This window comes from Chiloscyllium plagiosum, chromosome 4 (genome assembly GCF_004010195.1).
Source record: "Chiloscyllium plagiosum isolate BGI_BamShark_2017 chromosome 4, ASM401019v2, whole genome shotgun sequence".
Classification (NCBI taxonomy): domain Eukaryota; kingdom Metazoa; phylum Chordata; class Chondrichthyes; order Orectolobiformes; family Hemiscylliidae; genus Chiloscyllium; species Chiloscyllium plagiosum.
The window spans coordinates 95,444,089-95,466,692 of record NC_057713.1 but is presented as its reverse complement, the minus strand read 5'-3'; the positions used below and the strand labels follow the sequence as shown (position 1 = coordinate 95,466,692).

The following is a 22,604-nucleotide window of genomic DNA, read 5'->3' as shown; positions in this document are numbered from 1 at the left end:
CTTATGACAAATGGTCATATTCCGATTAACTTGATTGTATATTCAACATAAGGATTATTTTAAAGAGTGAAGAAAATTGAAAATTCTTCCTTTCTTAAATTCTGAATTTCCTGTACTAAATCAGTAAATGTTTTTGTGCATAATTTCTTTGCAAAGTTGAATCACTTACAGCAGGCGGATGTACAATTCCAAAGGGAACAACTTATCATAAAGTATAATTTAGCTAAAGATAGTGATCAGTGTTCTATAATAAGTCACACTTGTCTCAAACTTCTTAAAGTTGTTAATAATTAAATCATTACTATTGCGTGCCTGCTGGTATGGAAACATTACATTGTTGCTGGAGCCGTGGCAGTTGAGCAGAATACCTGACTGCATCTTGGATATATCACGAGAAGTTTCATTAAGCACTAAAGCAGTAACTGCATTTCTACAGCATTGCTCACAATCGCTGGAAGTCTCAACGCACTTTCCAGTCACTGAAGCACTTTTGAAGTGTCATCATTGTAATGTATTAAAAAAAGTGGCATTAGATTTATGCACAGCAAGGTCCCACAAATGAAACTGTGATCGTGACCAAATGATCTGGTTTTTAGTGATGTTGGTTGAGGATCGATGATGACCAGGACACTGGGGAGAATTTACCCTGCTTTTCTGCAAAATAGCACCAATGAAATCTTCTCTATTCACCTGAGAGTGTAGACAATGCCTTGGGTTAATGCCGGATTCCTTCATTAATGTACTGAGCTAGACTACAGCTAGCAAATCTCTGGAGTGGGACTTGAACTCATGACCTCCAGACTCAGAGGCACAAGTGCTACCCACTGAACTGTGACTGAGGCACATACGTCCATAAGCAGTTCTCAATCTATGGAAGGTCATTAGCTCTGTGTCTTTCGACAAACTCCAGATTTTAAGTCTTCAGATCTACAGCACTGAGGATAAATAATGCAGTGATGAACAACATCATCTATAGGGTAATGAGCAGAAGGGATTTGTCACAAGCCTGTGTCCCATTGATTAGAACTGACACCGCAGGAAAGGTGAGTGATTATCAAAGTGTAAAATAAGTGAACGATCCATTGCTGATGAATGACAACATCAATTCAAAAAGACCTACATTGATCAGGCAATTATGATGCTACCAAGGCAGTCTCAATTTCCAAGAATCACCTTCCAATAATCATTGCTGTTACTTTAGAATTTTGATAATGATCTTATGGAGTTATTGTGGAATACCATGGAAAGATAAATCATCAAATGAGATTTACTGCCTCTCAAATGCCCTTTCTTACGCAAGGAAAGTAGGATAACAAGTCATGTTAAATATAAACAATCCACTTGCGAATCAGCCTAAATAGGTTTTAGCCATGAAATGACCAGATAAAATTATTTTATGACTGATTCAAATCTGAATATGTTTTGGATGATGGGAAATGGAAGTTCATTTACTTGAGCAACTGCTTTCTGAAAGGCTGTGTGGAAAAAATATGAATGGGCCAAAGGGTCTCTTCTGTACTATATGACTCCGTGACTCAATGAATAATTCTAGCTCAAAAAGTGAACTAGTACTGGAGAAATAGACCACTTGCCTGTTGCCACTTGAGGACTGCAGAAGGACTTTTGCACTGAAACAAAAAATACAAAGATTAATATGTTTTAGTTTCCATGGAGAATATTGCATGTTTCATGTTATTATATTTTTGTCAATTGTGCTTTATAAACAGTCACTGTAGAAGATAATTTCAATAGGGCTTCTGTGAAGTGGGCTGATTTTGTAAATGAACACGTTTAATACTGAAAGGGTATAGAGACTATCACTTAAAGTAAAAGTAAATTTCAAACATACATATAATCCTTTGCCATATATCATTCTGTGAATACTGCTGTATGAATATTTATTACAATTTATTACATATTTCAGAAGCAAAGCAGTAGTGAAAATGAAAATATAAAGACTCTGCTAAAGCACCAGGTTGAAAATGCTGAGTTTAGCTAGTATTGGCTGTTAGCTATCAATGTAATTTTAAGGCCAAAAGAGAAAATGCTGGAAAATCTCAGCAGGTCTGGCAGCATCTGTAAGTAGAGAAAAGAGCTGACGTTTCAAATCTAACTGACCCTTTGTCAAAGCTTTGGGCAATCCACTTAGTTTAATCTGGAAAATGCTTAGCTAGTATTGGCTGTTAGCTATCAATGTAATTTTAAGGCCAAAAGAGAAAATGCTGGAAAATCTCAGCAGGTCTGGAAGCATCTGTAAGTAGAGAAAAGAGCTGACGTTTCAAATCTAACTGACCCTTTGTTAAAGCTTTGGGCAATCCACTTAGTTTAATCTGGAAAATGCACAGCTGGAGACCAGTACCACAAAGGTTGAAACTTGGCTTGACTGTGAGATGTTAGAAAGAGTTGGGCCTCCCACTCAGGAATTAGGTATCTTTCCATTGCATTATAAAGAACAATGCAGAATTCTGAAAGATATCTTCCAGAGGACATCTTCCAATGATATTAGCAGAATTAATACAAACAGTTACATCATAAATTGCATGATGTGAAAATATTGAGGGCTGGAATTTCACATAAGTTACCTTATCTCTGGTCAAATGCCTCTTAGAATGGAGCAAAGGGGTCTGACTGCACAGATTCATAAATTAGTACCAATTACACTGCAAATTAACAAAGCCACAAAAAAATTAAAATCTATTGTTCATTTCTTGCAAAATAGATAGAACTTCACATGGTTGGTAAGAACATATTTGGAGAACTGCAAACAGTTTTGCTGATGTTGGAAGGTAAGTGGGGGGGGGGGGGATTATTAACAAAATTAAGTAAAATTTGTATCGTCAGAACCCCAAAGAAAATTATAGGCAGATATGATTGCAGAGGATTTATATTGCTCCAAGGAATTTGGGAACAATAAGGCAGAATCATAGAACTGTTACAGTATAGAGGAGGCTGTTCGGCCCATTATGACTTCACCCGCTCTTTGAATGAGTGGTTCTCTTTACTGCCATTCTCGCAATTTCTCCCTGTAAACCTGCTGCTTTGTCAGAAAGTAATCAAATACTTTTCTGAATGCTTCAATTGAACCTGCCTCTACCAAACTCTCAGATAATGCATTCCATACCTAAACTACTTACTTTGTGGAAAACATTTTCTCATATCACTTTTGTTTCTTTTACAATCTACCTCAAATCTGCATCCTCTTTTATTTGATCCTTTCATGAGTGGGAACAGCTTGTCCCTATCTGCTCTACCAGATCCCTCATGATTTTGAAAACCTCAATCAAATCAGCCTTCTTTTCTCCAAAGAAAATTGTCCTAATTTCTTCAATCTACCTTCATGACAGAAGATTCTCATTCCTGGAATCATTCTCAAGAATCTTTTCTGTCCTTTCTTTAAAAGCATGCTTCCAATGTATTAAAAACACACATTTAATAGTTTTACTCAGGTCAGAAAACTGTTGAAAAAACATTAAAAGCAATCCATAATATATTTTGCCCAAAGCAAAGTGCTTCCGATGCCGAAAATCTGACTTTCTAGAACAACAAAACTTGGAAGGATTATTATTTGCTTTGTTATCTGCATCTTAATTTGACAGATGTTAACTTGGTATCTTCAAACCTTAACCCTGCAAACTCAACTCTTAAACTTGCAACTGGACCCGAATCCAACTCTGATCTTTGTCTTCTGATGCACTACATCACTATGATCTGCCACTAATTCAAACAGCTTAGCTCAATTCCCAGTTTGGATCATCATTTACAAAGTGGCTTCCCCCAGTGGCATTTTGCCTGTGTTTGAGCTGACTCACCCACTAAAACAAGGCATGGGTGTGAACTGCCTTGACAGTGGAAGGGGGTGGAAATTCTTCAGGGGAGTACCATGTCCAGATGCCTAACAATACGAGCTGCCCTTGGTGTAGCACAGATGGATGAAAAAGGCGCAAGAAACAATGGTCTCCTTTTGTGCTCTATCACTCCAAGGGGTCCATTTCTCTCTCTCTCTCTCCCTCTCTCTCTTGCAGTATATAATCCAAGATGCCAGCAAGTGCAAAGGTGATAAAAGATAGAACATAGTTCCTGCAATTTTTAGAGATTTTGGTTATGAACTGTCAGTGCTTTAATGGTATTCTATCAGAATGGAAACTCATTACTTGTCAAGTGCTGGTGGTTAGCAGACAAAACAAATCAGGTCTGAAAACAGTCACGACTCAATTTTACAGCCACTGAGAGAAGTTCAAGATGAAAGAACAATGGAACGATCTGGTATTGCTATACAGAAAAAGCTTCACTAAAGAAGCAAAAGGAAGGCAAGGCTAATATAAAACACAGCAGGACTCACAAAGCAAGTGCGCAAGCCTTTATAAATCTGTCGACGACTAGCTAATAAAGTAATAAGCAGATCATGTACTAAGAATTTTGTTTGTAATTTATATTGTGTGTCCTCTATGTCACTCTTCTCTGCAGCTCTGAAATGAGTTGTGAATGCCTCCAGCTTTTGATTAAATCAGCTGGGGGTAAAGATCTTCGTAATAACAGTGCATGACTGCATCAGGAATGAAGGCGTACAAAATGGCTTAAATCAATCATTAGCGATTCAGGATTAACCCCCCCTATGCCTCCCCTGTTCTAAATGCTAACTGGAGACATCATTCTTATGTGATCATATTTGCTTAATTCTGAGCAAAAAAACAGATGAATCCTGAGGAGTGGGTTCACTACTTAATGCACTATGGTAGAATGGTGCGATTTTCTGACTGAAGTATGTTTGATTTCTCTGATTTTAAAAAAAATACAGCATTATACAGGCTAGAAGAAGGCCATTCAGTTAATCACATATTTTCCAGCTCTCTGAAAGAGTGATTCAATTAGGCCCATTCCTCCGTCTCCTTCACTTCTCAGGAAATATTTAATCCTTCTCAAGTATTTATCTAATGCACTTTCACAAGTTACTATTAAATTTGTTTCTGCTGCCTTTTCAGGCAGTATATTGCACATCACAATCATCATGTCAAAGAAATTCTCCCCATCGCTAGGTGCTCCGATTTCCTCCCACAGTCCAAAGATGTGCAGGTTTGGTGGATTGGCCATGCTGAATTGCCCATTCTATCTAGGCATGTGCAGGCTAGGTGGATTAGCCCTTGGGAAATGCAGGATTACAGGGATAGGGTAGGGTCTAGGTCTGGATGGGGGATATGCTTCAGAGGGTTGGGGTGGATTTGATGGGCTAAATGGCCTGCTTCCACACTGTTGGGATTCTATGAGATGAGATTGGGTTTTTAACCAATCATCTTAAATCTGCCTCCTCCAAACACTGACTCTCCTGCTAATGGAAAGAATTTTCCCTTATCTATCCTCACTAAAAAAATTTAAATTTTAGCTCCCCTAAATCTTCCTTAGACTTCTGCTCTAAGTTAAACAATCATGCATTATCTCCACATAACTGAATGCCTTAATTCCAAGCACCATTCTGGTAAATCTCTGTCACATCTTTCTGTGATGCAATACTCTAGATGAGGTCTAACTATTCAGTTATCAACATTGAGCAAAAGCCTCATTATCACCAATAAATATCCTGGCTCAGAAGCAAGTAGTTCAATCAAGGATGGTGATATCATGTGCGATACTCAGCCAGACCAGCTGTTACCACTTATTACTGAAAAGTGAGGCATATGGCCAAAGCTTTTTGGCCTTTGCTCATCAGGACAGATACAAGAAAACCAAATTTTCAAGTGGTCACAAAAATTTATACAACAGGAGAAAAGGGTGCTGGTTGGCTGACAAGTTAAATCTGATTGAGTGGCTCAGGCATTTCTATGGAGAAAGAAATGGTGAAATTCAAGCTCTTGCGTAATTTAAAACATAAACACACACACACACACACACACACAAACATATTCATTTCGTTTGCAGAGAATGGATTCTTGTGCACGAATGCATGTCCCTTCTAGCAAGTGTAACTGAGTAATGTTGTGGTCTCAGCGGTTTACCTGTGAGAGGCTCTTGCTCCTGGCTGTCTCTTTGTGCTCAGCAGGGGAGGTCAGACAACATTTTACTAAAGGGGATAACCTGTTCTTCTTAAGCATAGTCAGTCCATCTTAAAACAGAACCACACTGAATGATATCACTGCAATTCTATACATGGAAAATGAAGAACAGGGCAGACAGAGGATTCCAGACTGACAAATGTATCATTAGAGGCATTAGTGGTGAAGATAAGCAGGAGAAGAGATGCTGTGGTTTCCAAGGTGTCCAGGAGGCACTCAATGGCCTAGAGGAGCATGAGGCCAGCAAGATCAGTTCCCCAATATCTGGTCCTGAGGACCTGGCAGCAGTGCCACAAGAAACCTCATGATCTCATTATGGTCAAGGGCAATGATTGCTCCTCCATTTGACATGTCCAATCCACCACAATACCAACATCTCACACTGTCCAATGCTCTACACTCCCATCACTCACCCAGCAGCACTACTACCTACTCAAGACTGACACTGAACACTCATGTACACCAGCTCACCCTCACATACCAAGCAATGCTGTCAACATCACCGCTCTCCTCTATCTCCACATACCTCCAGCTTTTCAGCTAACAAAGGCACATCACACAAACTCTTGCTCTACAACAATTGATAGTCTGCCTTCCCTCTTGCAGGACAAGGTGGTACAGAACAGAAAGGATCAGAGTAGAACAAGATAGGGACAAGGATAACAACAGTTCCTGAGCTCTGCAGAGGAGATTGCTGTCAGTATCATGGAGCCAGCTGTGACAGAGCTCGTGGTATGTGGCATATCTGAGAACTCTGAAGGCCATAGTTTATTCCTAGCCTCTGCCCCCTTTCAACAGGAAAGCTGATGGTGTGACCTTCTGTTTTCCCCCACTATCCATCCCGCTGCCCCATTTCCCTTACACTAACATTCACTTTCTAGATTCCTGCTGTCAGATATACAAGGTCTGCTACCTGATCAGTCACTGCAGCCACAAGAAACAAAGTGAGAGGCAGCATCACTACAATACCAATGAAGAGAGCACATCACTTGATCCACTAGCAGCTCAGATACTCACTGCACATACCTTGAACTAGTAATGAATGGGAACCACTGGGTAGGAGCAGGCTACAACCATGCCAGGGGAAAAGGTAGGCTAGGTCACAGAAAGGTTCTGCTGTAGAGGAATGGATGAGTATCTCGAAGGGGTGGCATCTAGGAGAGTGCTGGGGGTGTGCACACAGAGAGGCTGGGTGCATTGGCTGACCTGTCACTCTTGTCATGATCAAGACAAGATGGCTCCCAGTTACCAGAGGTACCCTGTAGAGCCTACTCTCTCTCTGGCCACTACTGCACCGCCAGAACCACAGTGACCTGTTGCAGCTTTTGTATGGATAGGTCACCGTCTCACATGCCACTCCTAACAGGATGTGGCAACACTCTCAGGTAAATCCAAGAACTGATCATATCTCCTCAATAACCCTCCCAAGTGCTTCCACGTACTCTGCAAAATGACCCTACTCACAGTCTGAATGCCTGGCATTGGTGAACATTTTCATATATCTCAGTGATTTACATATTGTTTCTCGTGCCAACATTGTCTAAATCAGGTAACAAGGTAGTTTCCTAGTAGTAAGGAATTTGAAAAATGGTAAAACAAAAGGCATGCACATGAAATTTTTCACCTTGCACTGATCATTACACATGATTGCTGCTTTTGAATTTTGGCATTCTTGTCTGTGTCCTTACCAATTTTCCTCTCATCTGCAAACCTCTTGTCATGTATGCTGGTGTAATGCCAGGTATATAGGCAGTGTGTTCAATGGCTGACTGACTGAATCAAACAGCACTTTTCTTTCATTGCTGGGCAATGGGCAGAGTGCAGCCTATATTTATCCAGTTGTCCTACTGGAACCCAAAACAAAATGTCTATGTGATTCATGGTTGGGCAGCATCTGCCGAACAATCTTAAGTGCACCAGAGCCAATGTTAATAACCAACTTAATGTAATTAGTCAAACTTGTAACATGACACACATAGGCTTGCTAGAAGTGACATACATTCATATGGTAGGGATGCTTTCTTTGTAAACCAAAGTAATATGTTCAAGTCCTGTGTCTGTTTTGAATTATCCAGGAGCTGGGGAGTCTCTAATTCTTTGCTGCTTTCTCCAGTTCAGTGCCTCAGACAATCTAAATCATTCTGCCAACTGATCAGCAGCCTTTTCTCCTGCTGTATAAATTGTTGTGATCATTTGAAATTTTGCATTCTTGCACTTATTATGGTTTGATGAAATAGTTTCTCTCTATTAACTCTGTCAAAACCCTTGTGTTTTCTTTTATCAAATGATCTGGTGTATCGAGAGCTATTGCAATAATAGACTTCAATAATATATTTGTAATAATATCAATTCAGAGGCAGAGTAGGAAGCTCCCATGTATACTGTACCCATTAAAAACTTGTTCTTATACATGACGTCAGAGTGTGAAATTACAAACTATTATTTTATTTTAAGAAAAGGACGAACATTTGTTAAGTTACTACAAATGAATGCTCAGTCCACCAAGGGAATCTTGTATTTCCATTCAAGTATTTTAAAATTTAATTGCTTGGGGATTCACAAAAGGTGCATTTTCAAGCCCGTCAGCTGAACTTCCTGACAAAGAGGCTTGCAAACAGGAAAACCTTGACAACTTTTATGAGTGATCTGATGTTTGGACAGTGACACACCTGTCACTACCATGAATTATGATTTCTTGCATGTTGTAAATTTGGACAACTGACACCTGTTGGGACCCGAAATAAAGCATTGTGGGATTTCAGAAATAATTTATGAGTCTTCTTTTGGAAAGTTAGCAAGTCAAGTCAAACTTGCAATCAAAGAAACAAAACCTATTCACCACTAAATGAAAAGACACATTTCAAAGTATTGTTGCAATAACGTATTGGATTTCCTTCCATGAATTGTGGGACAATAATCCAATCAAAACATTCATATCACATCATAAACTACAACAAAAGCTAAGTACCGCAGATGCTGAAAATCTGAAATAAAATACACATGAAAAAGAAAAACTTGCATTTGTGTAATGGCCAATTGCATCCACAAGACATTGCAAATTCTGTTACAGTCAATAAAGCAGCTGGGAAATGTTAACACAGTTGTATTGCAGACAATACAACAGTTTGTTTGTGTGCAGCAGGCGTCCGCACACACAATAATGATCAAGTAACATACTTTAGCAATGTTAATTGAGGGATAAATGTTGACCAGGAGGGAAAACTCCCCTGTTCTTCTGCAAATTCATGTCGTAGGATCTTTTACAACTGCCTGAGAGGGTTTCTTGGAGCCTCAGTTTAGCATCCCACCCTAAAGATGGCATCTCTGATAAGGCAGCACTCCCTCAATCCCATGCTGAAATGTCAGTTTGATTTCTGTACTTGGATCTACAATCTTCTGACCCAGAGGAAACATCACAATTCACTGAGCTGCAGTTTAGATGAGATGAGATGGCATATATACATATTCATTAAAAATTGCATATCATTCATTTAGCTAACTTCAGCATACATCTTCAGCATTGTGATGTTGAATTAGGTGCACAAATGTTCACATTCATTATGCAATCTTCACATTATATACAAATATATAGTTTAAATGCTTCTACAATGAGATTTACTTGGTCTTTACAAACTGAAGACACATTTTGTTTACTAAAAGCATTGGTATATTTTTATGGTGTGAAACATTCAGATTACAACTTCAGTTTTGGTGTGAATACGTTCTTTTGCTTTTTCTCATGCATTGCCGTGGGGTGAAATTTGCTCAGAAAGAATTGTGCTACAAAAACACAACAGGATCACAGCAAAAAGCAGGGATGAGATTGCCGCATGAGCACAACGGTTTGGCTGTTTTGTCCGAAAAAAATGGCAAGTCTCCATGCTTGATTCTCATGGCTCTGCAGAGCGCTATAAAATTAAAAAGGCAGAGAGTGAGGGTAGCAGCAACCTCTCTTGAAGGGCTACTGCTTCCTGTCAGTATGGGTGTGGTACTCTGATTGTACAGATCTGTCGGAATAGGAAAACATGGACAACTGGCCATTTCAATGGCAAGAGGCTGAAAGTTACAGTGGAAACACTGCAATGGAAGGATGGCAATCATGCACAAGCCATAGATAAAGTTTCCTGCAAGGAAGAAGAAATTGTCGAGGAAATGCTGTGTCTTTTACTCTCAACAGTTACGGGAGAAAATGGGGAAGTTTCATATCTGCAATCTGAAAGGTGCAAAGGTGGGATTGCCCACACATTGTCTGCTCAGTAAAGAGAGCAGAAATATGCTGAAATATGACCTGAAATGTGCTTGCTACAAATTTTGTTCTCCAAACATGATGTAATACCAGTAGTGGAGGATGGTATAGACAGACATAATTCCTTTTAGCTTGACACCAGAACCCCTCAGTCAAAGATATTTCAGCTTAGCCTCTAAAGATGACTTCTCAACTGTTCTTAAAGTGTCACATTCAATGTTTCAAGCACAAAATCAAAACGTGGTCTAAAACTATCAGCCACATAAACATCTGTACTAGAAGAAGAATGTAACACTGTTTGCTTCATGCTTGCACTGTCTGGCTGTCAGCAGTGTTGAAAGAGATGACAATCCTATTCTCAGTACTGTGGAGTTTCTATAGTGAGGTTTTACTTTTCTGGAAGTAGTGAACACGTTCTTGGTCTATTTAACTGTCATAGTTCTTCAAGTAAAATAACTCCTTGTAACAGAGGATCAAAAGAAATCTGAGCACTGTGATATGTATTCATAAGAAAATGTACATTTTGGACTGTGATTTGCATTGATGACTCTGTAACCTCTAATCCTCCAGAAAATCTGTCTTTGTTCAACGCCTCCCAATTCCCTTCATTTCACTATTGCAGGCCATGCCTCTATTGTTTGGTCCCATTTTGGAATCTTCCCCCCCAAACCTTCCTGGCACTCTGTCCTTCTTGAAGATTTCCAGCAAGTCTTTGTCAACAATACCACTCCTCATAAGAAAGTTTCAAATTTGGCTGGTAACACTATAATATAAATGCATGCTGCTGTTGTGACAGATAGATTGACACGTGGTCCTAATCAAGTATGGAGGTGTCTGATTGTGGGAAGGTCTGGGGTTCCTGAAGGCAGTCTGGGGAGGTTGATGGGTGTTTAATGGGTTTGATGGTGGTGACGGAGGGGAACAAGCAAGTGCCTGCTTATTGAGGTGATGGGTTACTCAGGAGCTGATTAGGTTTCTGGATCATTTGGAACCATCTTGCTCCTCTTGGTTTACCAGCAGTGCTGCGAAGATCCTTACCTCATGGGTTCAGCCCTTCCTGCCTTCTTTCATATACCAGCTTTTACAAGGGAAACCCAACTGATATGAGTTAAGATATAGAATGAAACTTAATTATATAGAATATAATGAAGATGAAAACTCACAAGGCACATTATCATATTTCAATGACCAATCAGAGTCTTTCAAGTGGATTGGTTACCTCTTCCTCATTCTAACTGTTGAAAGCAAGAAATGGGATGCTTCAAGTTGAGTTTCTGCTTCAGACTGTTTAAATTAAACCTCTGACACACAAAAAAACCACCATTTCAGTTCTTTCCATTATTTTGCTTGTATCTTTTTTTCTTTATTCTTTCAAGGGGTGTAGGTATAATTGGCAAGACCAGTATCTATTGCCAATCCCGAATTGTTCTTTAACTTGGTAAGTTATTACTGTGGGTCTGGAGTTATATGTCCACCAGACCAGGTAAAAGTGGCAGATCTCCATGAAAAGAAAAGTTAGTGAATCAGATGGGTTTTTACAAAAATCAAAGACAGTTATCATAGTCAACATGACTGAGGCCAGCTTTTAATTTCAGATTTCTATTAAAGACATGGGAAGATATGACGCAAAGTCTCCAGAGTATTAATTAGCTTGGCTTCTAGATTACTAGTCTGGTGACATTGCCATGACACCACCATTGCTGCCAGTACCAGGCAAGCATTGAGATATTATTACCTCAATAATAATATGAGCATTATCTACAGTTCATTACATACCCAGATGTGAATAACTGGCTTTTTGTGCATTCCATCTATAAAATAATAATGTTCAAAGTAGTTATTTCCACAATCGGACCACAGGGAACGAACAGATGAAGACCCTGCCACATGAAAAAAGATCTTGCAAAACTACCATGAGCCTTCATGGTCCAGAGCAGTTCTCTTTCAGACTACAAAGAAAAGCTGGAGGCACTGCATGCCTGTCCCTTTAAGAATTTTGTAGAACATTTTTAAAGGTACAGACAAATGGCACAAGAGCAAATATAAAATCAGAGGCACAAGGGATGTTTGTCACTTTTTAAAAATAGAGCTGTTCACAAGGCAGGTCTGATTAAACATCAGATTTCAAGGTTAGAGGCCAGATAAAGAGAATTTCTTTCTGGTGAGGGTTTAGAATCTCTGCCTGCAAGGATGATAGGGGTGGAAACCTCATCACATTTGAAAAGCCTTGTTGATTACCCAATATTAAATGAACATTCAAGGCTGGAGAAGAGGAACTGAGAAAATGGGATAATGCTGGATCATTTTTTCTTTTGGCCAGCACAGACATGATGAGCTGAATGGCTTCTTTCTGCACCAAAAATTGATATCCATTCAGCTTATCTACCTTGGAAGAACTGGCAGTACTGTCTAACAGATTGCAGGGTGTTCTGCCTCTACTGTTTTGACTGGACGTCTGTTGCTTAGGTTCAGCATTCTTTGTGCAAAAAGAAGTTTCTGATATTCTGAAATTAATGTCTCACTAAATTTGTCAACTTCTATTTTCAGCCTCCCTATAAGTGACAGCATTGTGCTGATTATTTCCTTTTCCTATCCTGTTTGCCAGGAAAACAGTTCACTATGAGATTTCATTTTTATTTCCTTTAAAAGGCTAACTACTTCAGATTTCTACAATACTAAAGCCAGTCCTCTAGTGTCAGTAGTTGGCTTAATTTGATCCTCAATGCTCTCATTGTGTCTCAGTGAACAAGCTAGGACACGTTCTCGTCAATGTTCTAACCTTGAGATTGGCAACCACTTGTCCGAGAGATGGCTCCTGCTACCTTCTGCAAGAAATAACTCCAGTGCAGTTCATGTCAGTTATAAGTCTACTCCACTTACAGTAATCTTCACTGTTTCCATGCAGAATACCCTTATTAATGATCTGTGTCAAGCAATTTCACCTCTTGGGAATGCTGCATGGCTTTTGTTACTTTGCACTGTACTTTGGGTGCAAGGCGATGGAGAATGGTATTTTTATTGGCCCTCAGCCAGACGATATTGTGCACTAGTTTTGTTAAATAGTTGTTTTTAGTCAAAGAACTTTGTTAACTGGCCTTATGGGATCTCTATATAGGTAATTCTCATCTCCAATGCAAATACATGTGAGGGAGCTACTGACCAGAATAGATTATTTCAATATAATGTGTTGCATGATCTGCTTGAGCTAACAAGACCTCAAATGTAGTCACTTGTTTTAAACATTCTCTATTTTTACTTATGAATACACAGCAAGTAAGATTATTTGTTGACACCAAGCAATCCATACTCTCTGTAAATATAGGGAGAATTACTTTTTGATCAGGAGTAGCAAAATACAAGAGAGGGTAATGAGGTATCTTACCATTTTAAGGAACAATCTTCCCCTACATTTCTCCACATGGCTCAGGCACAAATGCACAATCTGATCAACGCATGCCATACAAAGGTTGCTCAGAATTTAGAGTTCAAATTAAAGGAACACTGGCTAAAAACAGAGTTGAGGAGACTGACTTTCCATACTCATTGTTGTAAGTAAGCTTTGCAACCATTTCACTTTATATTTGAATGGAAGTGTTCATTTCCTGCCAGTCAGGAGCTCACTTGAAACATTTTTAAAAAGTTATTTGTGTTTCAGACAAGTAAAACACCCCACTAATATGGGAAACCACAGCGTGTTCATTTTTTTAATTCATAGTTGGCGACAGGCTGGTTAAATTAAGTGGGTCTGATCATAGCTGTTGCTTTGTCGATGAAATAGACCTGGTCCTGCTCACTCAATTCAGCTGCATGACTTAAACAAAGTCATTTCTAACTACTCTCCTGCATCTGTGTCTGTGGGTGGAAGACTGTCCTGGCAGCTTTCTATTTAAATGCCTGTCACTATGTGGTTTTCTGCCTATTTTTAATCACTGAATCAGACTACTTGCATTCTCGCCATCCTACTCGACCCAGAGTTAGATTTCAACTCATTATCTTCTCCATCATAAAGTCCTCCCAGTTCCACCTCTGTAATGTTATATGCCTCAACCCATATTCTGCTGAAATCCTCATCTATCCATGAAGGCTATGGTCTTCCAACTCTCCCTCCTATATATTACATGCTCCCATTTCCAGCATTGCTGGCCAGACCTCCCATCACCTAGGTCTCACATTCTGGAATGCTTTCTTCCAATCAGTGTGCTTATTTGTGTCCTACTCTTCTTTATGACCCTCCATGAACACCCGCCCCCACCCACCACCACTCCCCCACCACCTAACCTCTTGGTCACCATTCATACAGTCTCCCTATTTGACAGCTAATGGTGGCTCAGTGGCTTCTGAGTCAGAAGACTGGGGCTTTCAAATGCAAAGATTTGAATGGAGAATCTTGGTGACACTCCAGTGCAGTGCAGATGGAGTGCTTCAGTTTCGGAGGTGCTGTCTTTCAGGTGGGAAGTTAGAGCTGAGACTCCACCTGGCTCCTCTTTCTATTTTATATTTTATCTTCATCTGATCCCATCAGCATTGTTTTGAAGAAGAGCATGTTCTAACAACATCACTTAAAAAAAATTACAAGTCATTATCACATGGCTATAAGTGGGAGCTAAGAACAATGACTGCAGATGCTGGAAACCAGATTCTGAATTAGAGGTGCTGGAAGAGCACAGCAGTTCAGGCAGCATCCAAGGAGCAGCGAAATCGACGTTTCGGGCAAAAGCCCTTCATAAGTGGGAGCTTGCAGTGCACAAATTGGCTGCCACATCTCCTACATTCAGAAGTACTTCATTGGTTGTAAAGCACTTTAAGACCCCCTTAGATCATGAAAGGTTCTACAAAAATGCAATATTTCTGCCTTTTCTCTGGTTAACTAGTTTGTTGATTCTGACTCTGGAATGTGTCTTACCAATTCACCTTGTTGCCATCGAACTTCTGCCCCACCTTAACAAGTGCCTTCTGGAGTTCCATGTAAACCACATTCATTGCGCTGCCCTAGTCTACAGTTAATATTTCATCAATACAATAAAACTGGTCCCTTTGAGAAATCTACATAAATTTTCATGACTGTGTGTGAAATTATGTGCCACAGTTTTAGCCACTTCTTTTGCCCATTCTTCCAGCTCCCATTAACATTATTTAATCTGTTTCCTAATTTATTGTCGCCTTTACACGAGCATATACAGCTCGTGGCTCTTTGAAGTTGGGGGGAGGGGAGCTGTAGGGGATGACACCCAGTGTGTGATTGGAGAATTGGCAAGAGGAATGGGGCTAAAGGCCACCACCAACTCCACCTTTGCTGCCTCCTCCTCTGCAATGTCCACCCCAGTACACCCTTTCTGCAGCCATGCCTGGGTCCCTCCTTGATCTGAAGTCTCCTATGAGTGTAGTACGAGCATCAACCACCATCTTGCTAGTGGTGTTGCTGGGCACAGAAGATATGCTGGTATTAGAACAGCCAGCTGCTTTCGCCATTGTCAAAAGGTGTGGTGCTGGAAAAGCACAGCTGGTCAGGCAGCATCCAAGGAGCAGGAGAATTGACTTTTCGTGCAGTAGGTCTTCATCAGGAATGTTGGGGGGGGGCGCAAGAGGACTGAGAAATACATGGGAGAGGGTGGGGCTGGGGTTAAAGGTAGCTTGGAATACGATAGTTAGATGAAGGTGGGAGGTGATGGTGATAGGTCGGAGTGGAAGGTGGACCGGATAGGTGGGAAGGAAGATGGACAGGCGGGACTGATCAAGAGGTTGTGCCAGGTTGCAGGGTTGGGTCTAGGATAAGGTGGGGTGATGGGAGATGTGGAAACTGGTGAAATCGACATTGATTCCATGTGGTTGGAGAGTCCCAAGGTGGAAGATGAGGTGTTCTTCCTCCAGGCCTTGGGAGGCTAGGATTTGGCAGTGGAGGAAGCCCAGAACTTACATGTCCTTGGTGGAGTGGGAGGGGGAGTGGAAGTCGTCGGCCACAGGCGGTGGGGTTGTTTAGTGTGTGTCCCCCAGAGATGTTCTCTCGCCAGCCAGGCCTTCTGTTCCGAGGGTCCTCAGTCTTGGGGAATGTCCCGATAGTTGCCTGATAAGTGTCTGAGTGACACAAGATGTGGCAGGCCTTCTTTGAGACAGACAATGCACGGGGTCTTGCTGGGATTCCAGCCAGAGGCTGAGACTCCTGTTGTTCCACAAAAACCTGCCCAAAGCCTAGCCACCTCTCTGTGGCAGTTAAAATTGTAGATCTGATCAGAGGCAAGGCTACACATAGTTTTGCCACTTCATTTTCCAATTACAATGCAGAGAAGTTATTAATTCTGTTTAGAACTGACTTACAATTTTAAGATATGAACCTACAACCACCTGATGAATGAGCAGCGCTCTGAAATCAGTGCTTCCAAATAAACCTGTTGGAACTATAACCTGGTGTTGTGTGATTTTTAACTCTGTCACCCCAGTACAACAACAGCACCTCCAAATCATGTCAACCCTGAGATAAGAAATCTGCACAACCCAATTGCTCAGCTTCCCAAACTATGGGTTGTGATGGGGTCTTAAGCTGAGACAATGGAGTTGTGAACCACGAGGCAGCAATAGTAGCCATGTTGCTCAATGCACAGTGCTAACAGCTGTGAGATGTTGCATTTTATTCTAATGGTGGATGTGACCTTATGGACAGTTCTTTGAGGCTTTTACTGCTGCAGCTGCTGCAAAAAACAAAAGGTAGATGTTCTTCTATTAAAGAAACCCATAGTTTAAACACTTCTCACCATGCTCAAACTACTGCTCTACAGGCTGAAGGCCACCATCCTCTCCCAAACCTAAATCAATTTTCACTCTGAGGTCACATGAAATTTGGAGCATTAAAGTGAAATTGCATTGAGAAAAACTTCGAACAACGCTGCCCTTTGGTTAGAATATGGATCTTAACATCACATGAGGTAGTTCAGGTGAATAGCATTGATATATTCAATGGACAGCTAGATAATTACAGGAGGGAGAGAGGAATAGACAGATATAGTGATACAGAGAGATGAAGTAGGGCGGGAGGAGGCTCATGTGGAGAATAAACACCAACATGGCTGATTGGTCTGATTCTATGCCGTAATTATATCCCAGAATGCTCCTTCAGCACAGATCTAATGCAGCAATAGGCAGGTTACGTTGCCAACTAAGGACACAAGTCTCATTTTTTGAATCTATTACAGCAATTTAATAGTACAATCACAAAAGATACCAGCTACTAAGACAGTTAGCTTGTGGCCAGAAAATAGCAATTTAATACAACACTTAGAGTTGGAGAGTGTGCTAATAGCTGCCTGGAGCCACTGCCTTTTTAATTTGAACATTTATGCTGAAGAAAGCAATCACTGACAACATTAATTATAAACATTTGAGTAAGAGTGCCCGATGCTTGCATTACTTACCATTTGGCCTCTGTCACTTTTCATCACTCTGGCTTACCCATGCATCATTCACACTTATAATGATGCACTTACTTATCTGACTGTCTTATATCATATAAGGATGTCTTCTTCACAAGCTAAATCCACTGCAGGCTTAACTATCAGACTTGATTCTTAATGACTGTCGAAAACTAAAGACTGCATTTGCTGAATTTTAAAACAGCCTATGCATAAATTGCTAATGTTAAAGCATTCAGTATATCCTTAACATTTTAACTACAGTACGCTTCATGGATGGTTTAGAATAGTTGGCAGGGTCAGTGAACAACTGATTTTACACAGAAACAGGAGGAAGTCATTCAGTTCCTTGAGCCTCTTCTGTCATTCAAATAATCATGGATGTTCTGCATCTTAACTTCATCTCCCCACTTTTTTTTCCATTACCAGTAATACCTTGGCCTAACAAAAGTCCAACAGTCTTAGTTTTGCACATTTTAACAGATATCCCACCCTCTTTGCACCCCTACCTCTTAATGGGCAAAAGTTACAGATTTCTACTATTCTTATTGCCAAGTAGTAAGAGCTGACTTCACTTCTGACAGGTCTAGCTCTAATCAAAATATTTTACCCCTTTGGTCCCTCTCAACAAATTAATTCCTATCTCTTCTATACTTAAGGGAGTAAAACACTAGACTATGGAACCAGTTCTTACAATTAAATCTTTTCTACCCAACAGCAACTTATATTTGTTAGTATCTTTATTGTAATAAAATATCCTACAGTGCTTTAGTACATAACAGAGTATGTCAATGTGCAGTATAACGAGATATTAGGTCAGATGACCAAAAGCTTGGTCAAAGAGATATGTGTCTCAAAGATGGAAAGCATGAGTTCACGAGGAAATTCCAGTGTTAGTGCTTTCCCTCATTTTTATACTTCCCCCTCTTTATTAGTAATTAGTTGTTGTCCAACAGAGGACCAGAGACATCTCTCTCCATTAGAGAGAAGCAATTGATTATGTATGGCTCAAGAATAATCCACAAGCATGGGGCAAGGCTAAGAGGCTGGCCTCCATGAGCTACCACAGCCAATGTCAGGTTTGGACCAACATTTAAGCTATCTGAAATCCACTCTTTAACCAGCTGCTAACTCAACCGTTTTCAGTACAGGCTCATGGTGCAACAGCAGAATGGAATATGGCTCCAAAACAGACAAACTGATGCGCAAGGACCCACAAACTCCGACTGACAATTTGTTGGCATTCCAAATTGTGCAGGCATTCAAAACAAAACAAAAATAAATCCAACTTCAGGCAAAGGTAAAGTTAATTCTCTGAAGAGTGTGCCCCAGGATATGAAAGACATAAACTTCTGCGCTTGGACTAAGAGACAATACAGAAACAACTATAAGTATTGCAACTTTGTGGAAAAAGGCAAAATTGAAAATAAAAGGAAATCAGCCTTACAGATTCAAGATATTTAGACAAATGTAAAGCATGGCCAGTGATTAGTGGGTCAGGAAGATCTATAATAAGGTGTATCACTAATCAAGCCTGAACTTTGTGAGAATGCTGAAGTATATTAAAATGGATGTTATCTATGCTTAATTTTCATAATGCTGTTGGCAAATGAATTCATTTACATGTCCAATTCGAACTGTGACAATGACATCTGATAAATATGTAAAAGGTTACTTTACAGCCCAAGAAACAATGACATTTGCTTACGGCACATATGGAGTTTTTAACTACCAAAATTAATTAGCATTACAGATCCTCAAAGCATCTGCACGTGTCTGTCAATTATAGGCAGGGTTATTTTTACAAGTTAAGTGGGGACCGGGAAAAGGAGGACTTTATTGATGAGATATTGGAATCACAAGAAAGATTAGGAAATGGTACAATGTAACAGATAGTGCCCCTTACCTGCATGGGTTTTCATGTGCGTCCTGAGATGCCTGTGTTGGCTGAAACTCTTTCCACATTCTCCACAGTTTAAGTCTCTCTGCTGAGTGGCAAGTATTCCTGCAGTCATTAATGAAAAGTTGATAAAGAAAGAATATTATTTCAGGATGATACATCATTAGTATGTCTAATGTGTTGTTACATGAGGCTACCCTTCAGGCCCCTTAGATGACAACTGTCATGTTTCATCACTGCAGCCTCTGTCATGGCAGACACACAGAACAGAGAGACTGCAATGGATTATGTTGAATCAAATGAATATGCCTTATGAAGTGCCCACTCTAGGCATGTGTGCATTTCAGAGTCAATGGATCCACTCTTCATCCCATTACCCCACCTTTTCCAGTAGGCACATCAAACAGGCACACATAAATCGCATGACTAACAGTACATCAACACAATGACTGCTTCACTATCGCTTTTGGCCATAAGATCTTGGAGACAAATGCAAAATGAACGGACACATCATGGGCTCCTCAAATTTCCAACTACAATCTAACTGTCTTCTCAAGCTCAGACCTTCAAGACTCAGGCTCAATTGATATCTGTGAATGATAGTGTCATCAAACAAGACAGCTTATAAAGGAAAGAAAATTCTAGTTTCTGTGCTTTGAAAAACAGCAGTAAACCTACTGCATCTGAAATAGCAGTGCTGATGGGCAAGATGCTGTATATTTCTATAATCTTTCTGTTGGCTGAATAAACGATATTTTGAGTCAAAGAATCACTGAGTGAACTCAGCATTTCTGACAGTGGTTTCCACCAAGTGACAGAAGTTCCTTGGCAAAACCTGGGAAGTCTAATAAATCAATGATAATAAATAATTGCTTGGTGATTTGAAACTTAAACATTTCTAAAAGAAGGCAAGAAGCCGCAGCTTTTAGTCTTGCACACATCAGAACTAAAATGAAAGAAACAGACTTGAAAAAAGGGATGCCAATTAATACAACTTAAGAACAGGGGCGTGATTGGTTGGGCCATCAGCAAGAGATGGAGCAAGAACAGTCAACTGTCAATAGTCATTCTCAGACTCAGAAGGTAGATTCTGATTATAGATTCCATGCTACCTCAGGTTTCTCAGAAGGGTTGGATATCTCTACAATGTTTGAACAACAGGTGAAGCTACTTAGAGTCATAGATGACACGGTACAGCACGGAAACAGACCATTCGGTTCAACTTGTCCTTGCCGACCAGATATCCCAACCCAACCTAGTCCCACCTGCCAGCACCCAGCCCATTTCCCGCCGAACCTTTCATATTCATATTTCCATCCAGATGCCTTTTAAATTGTGCAATTGTACCAGCCTCCACCACTTCCTCTGGCAGCTCATTCCATACATGTACCAGCCTCTGCATGAAAAAGTTGCCCCTTAGGTCTCTTTTATATCTTTCCCCTCTCACCTTAAACCCATGCACTCTAGTTCTGGACTCCCCATCCCAGGGAAAAGACATTGTCTATTTATCCTATCCATGCCCCTCATGATTTTATAAACCTCTATAAGGTCACCCCTCAGCCTCCGACACTCCAGGGAAAACAGCCCTAGCCTATTCAACCTTTCCCTATAGCTCAAATCCTCCAACCCTGGCAACATCCTTGTAAGTCTTTTCAAGTTTCACAGCATCTTTCCCAAAGGAAGGAGACCAGAATTGCATGCAATATTCCAACAGTGGTCTAACCAATGTCCTGTACAGCCGCAACATGACCTCCCAACTCCTGTACTCAATACTCTGACCAAGAAGGGAAAGCATACCAAACGCCGTCTTCACTATTCTATCTACTTGCAACTCCACTTTCAAGGAGCTATGAAGCTGCACTCCAAGGTCTCTTTGTTCAGCAACACTCCCTAGGACCTTACCATTAAGTGGGTAAGTCCTGCTAAGATTTGCTTTCCCAAAATGCAGCACCTCACATTTATCTAAATTAAACTCCATCTGCCCATTGGCCCATCTGATCAAGATCCCGTTCTAATACTTGTCTCAGGCTGACACTAATGCAGTAAACCCACAAATGTTTTGTTCCACGAATAAGATTCTTTGATCAACCCCACCAAGTATGGTTTTGCCTTCCACACAAAATGAGTAGCCTAACATTGTGGTGCCAGCTATGTCAGCTATACTGATGGATTATATCAATCAAATATAGCATTAACCATTCACAGCAAAGAGCAGACCAATCAGACTCAGCCAACCTGTGCAGGCAGTCTCAGAACACTATGTCAAATTAGATGTGATTTCTCTTTTGAACAACATTTATTAAATAATTCAGGTTGTGCTAAAGGTTACATTGGAAGCCTACTTAATATCATTAGCTGGGCTTGCAGTGTGATGTTTTTGGCATGCATATTAATGCACATGACCTATATAGGCAAAAAAAGTTTGAAAATATAATACACCTTTCTTTCATGGAAGAGAAAGGGGTCAAACAGACTGCCAATCTCTTCCAGCAACCCTCCATCCAATCAGAATCTACCTGCCTGGCCTTTGAATGGCCTTTGCACCTCCATGTCAATGATGGCCCTACCAATGAGCATCCTCTTCATAGAGTCATAGAGATGTACAGCATGGAAACAGACCCTCGGTCCAACCCGTCCATGCCGACCAGATATCCCAACCCAATCTAGTCCCACCTGCCAGCACCCGGCCCATATCCCTCCAAACCCTTCTTATTCATATACCCATCCAAATGCCTCTTAAATGTTGCAATTGTACCAGACTCCACAACATCCTCTGGCAGCTCATTCCATACACGTACCACCGTCTGTGGGAAAAACGTTGCCCCTTTTATATCTTTCCCCTCTCACCCTAAACCTATGCCCTCTAGTTCTGGACTCCCCGACCCCAGGGAAAAGACTTTGTCTATTTATCCTATCCATGCCCTCATAATTTTGTAAACCTCAATAAGGTCACCCCTCAGCCTCCGACACTCCAGGGAAAACAGCCCCAGCCTGTTCAGCCTCTCCCTGTAGCT

General features: G+C 40.6%; 1 protein-coding gene across 2 annotated transcripts in view; it reads right to left on the bottom strand.

Annotated features, from left to right (window-relative positions):
• The window catches only part of znf516 (zinc finger protein 516), a 126,841-nt gene that overhangs the window by 13,005 nt on the left and 91,232 nt on the right, over positions 1 to 22,604 (bottom strand). For both annotated transcript variants that reach the window (XM_043688637.1, XM_043688636.1), the window contains exons 4-5: positions 19,597 to 19,695; positions 1,593 to 1,628 (exon numbers count right to left, since the gene is read on the bottom strand). In XM_043688637.1, coding sequence (XP_043544572.1) covers positions 1,593 to 1,628; positions 19,597 to 19,695 — 135 coding nt within the window. The remainder of the gene's footprint in view (positions 1 to 1,592; positions 1,629 to 19,596; positions 19,696 to 22,604) is intronic.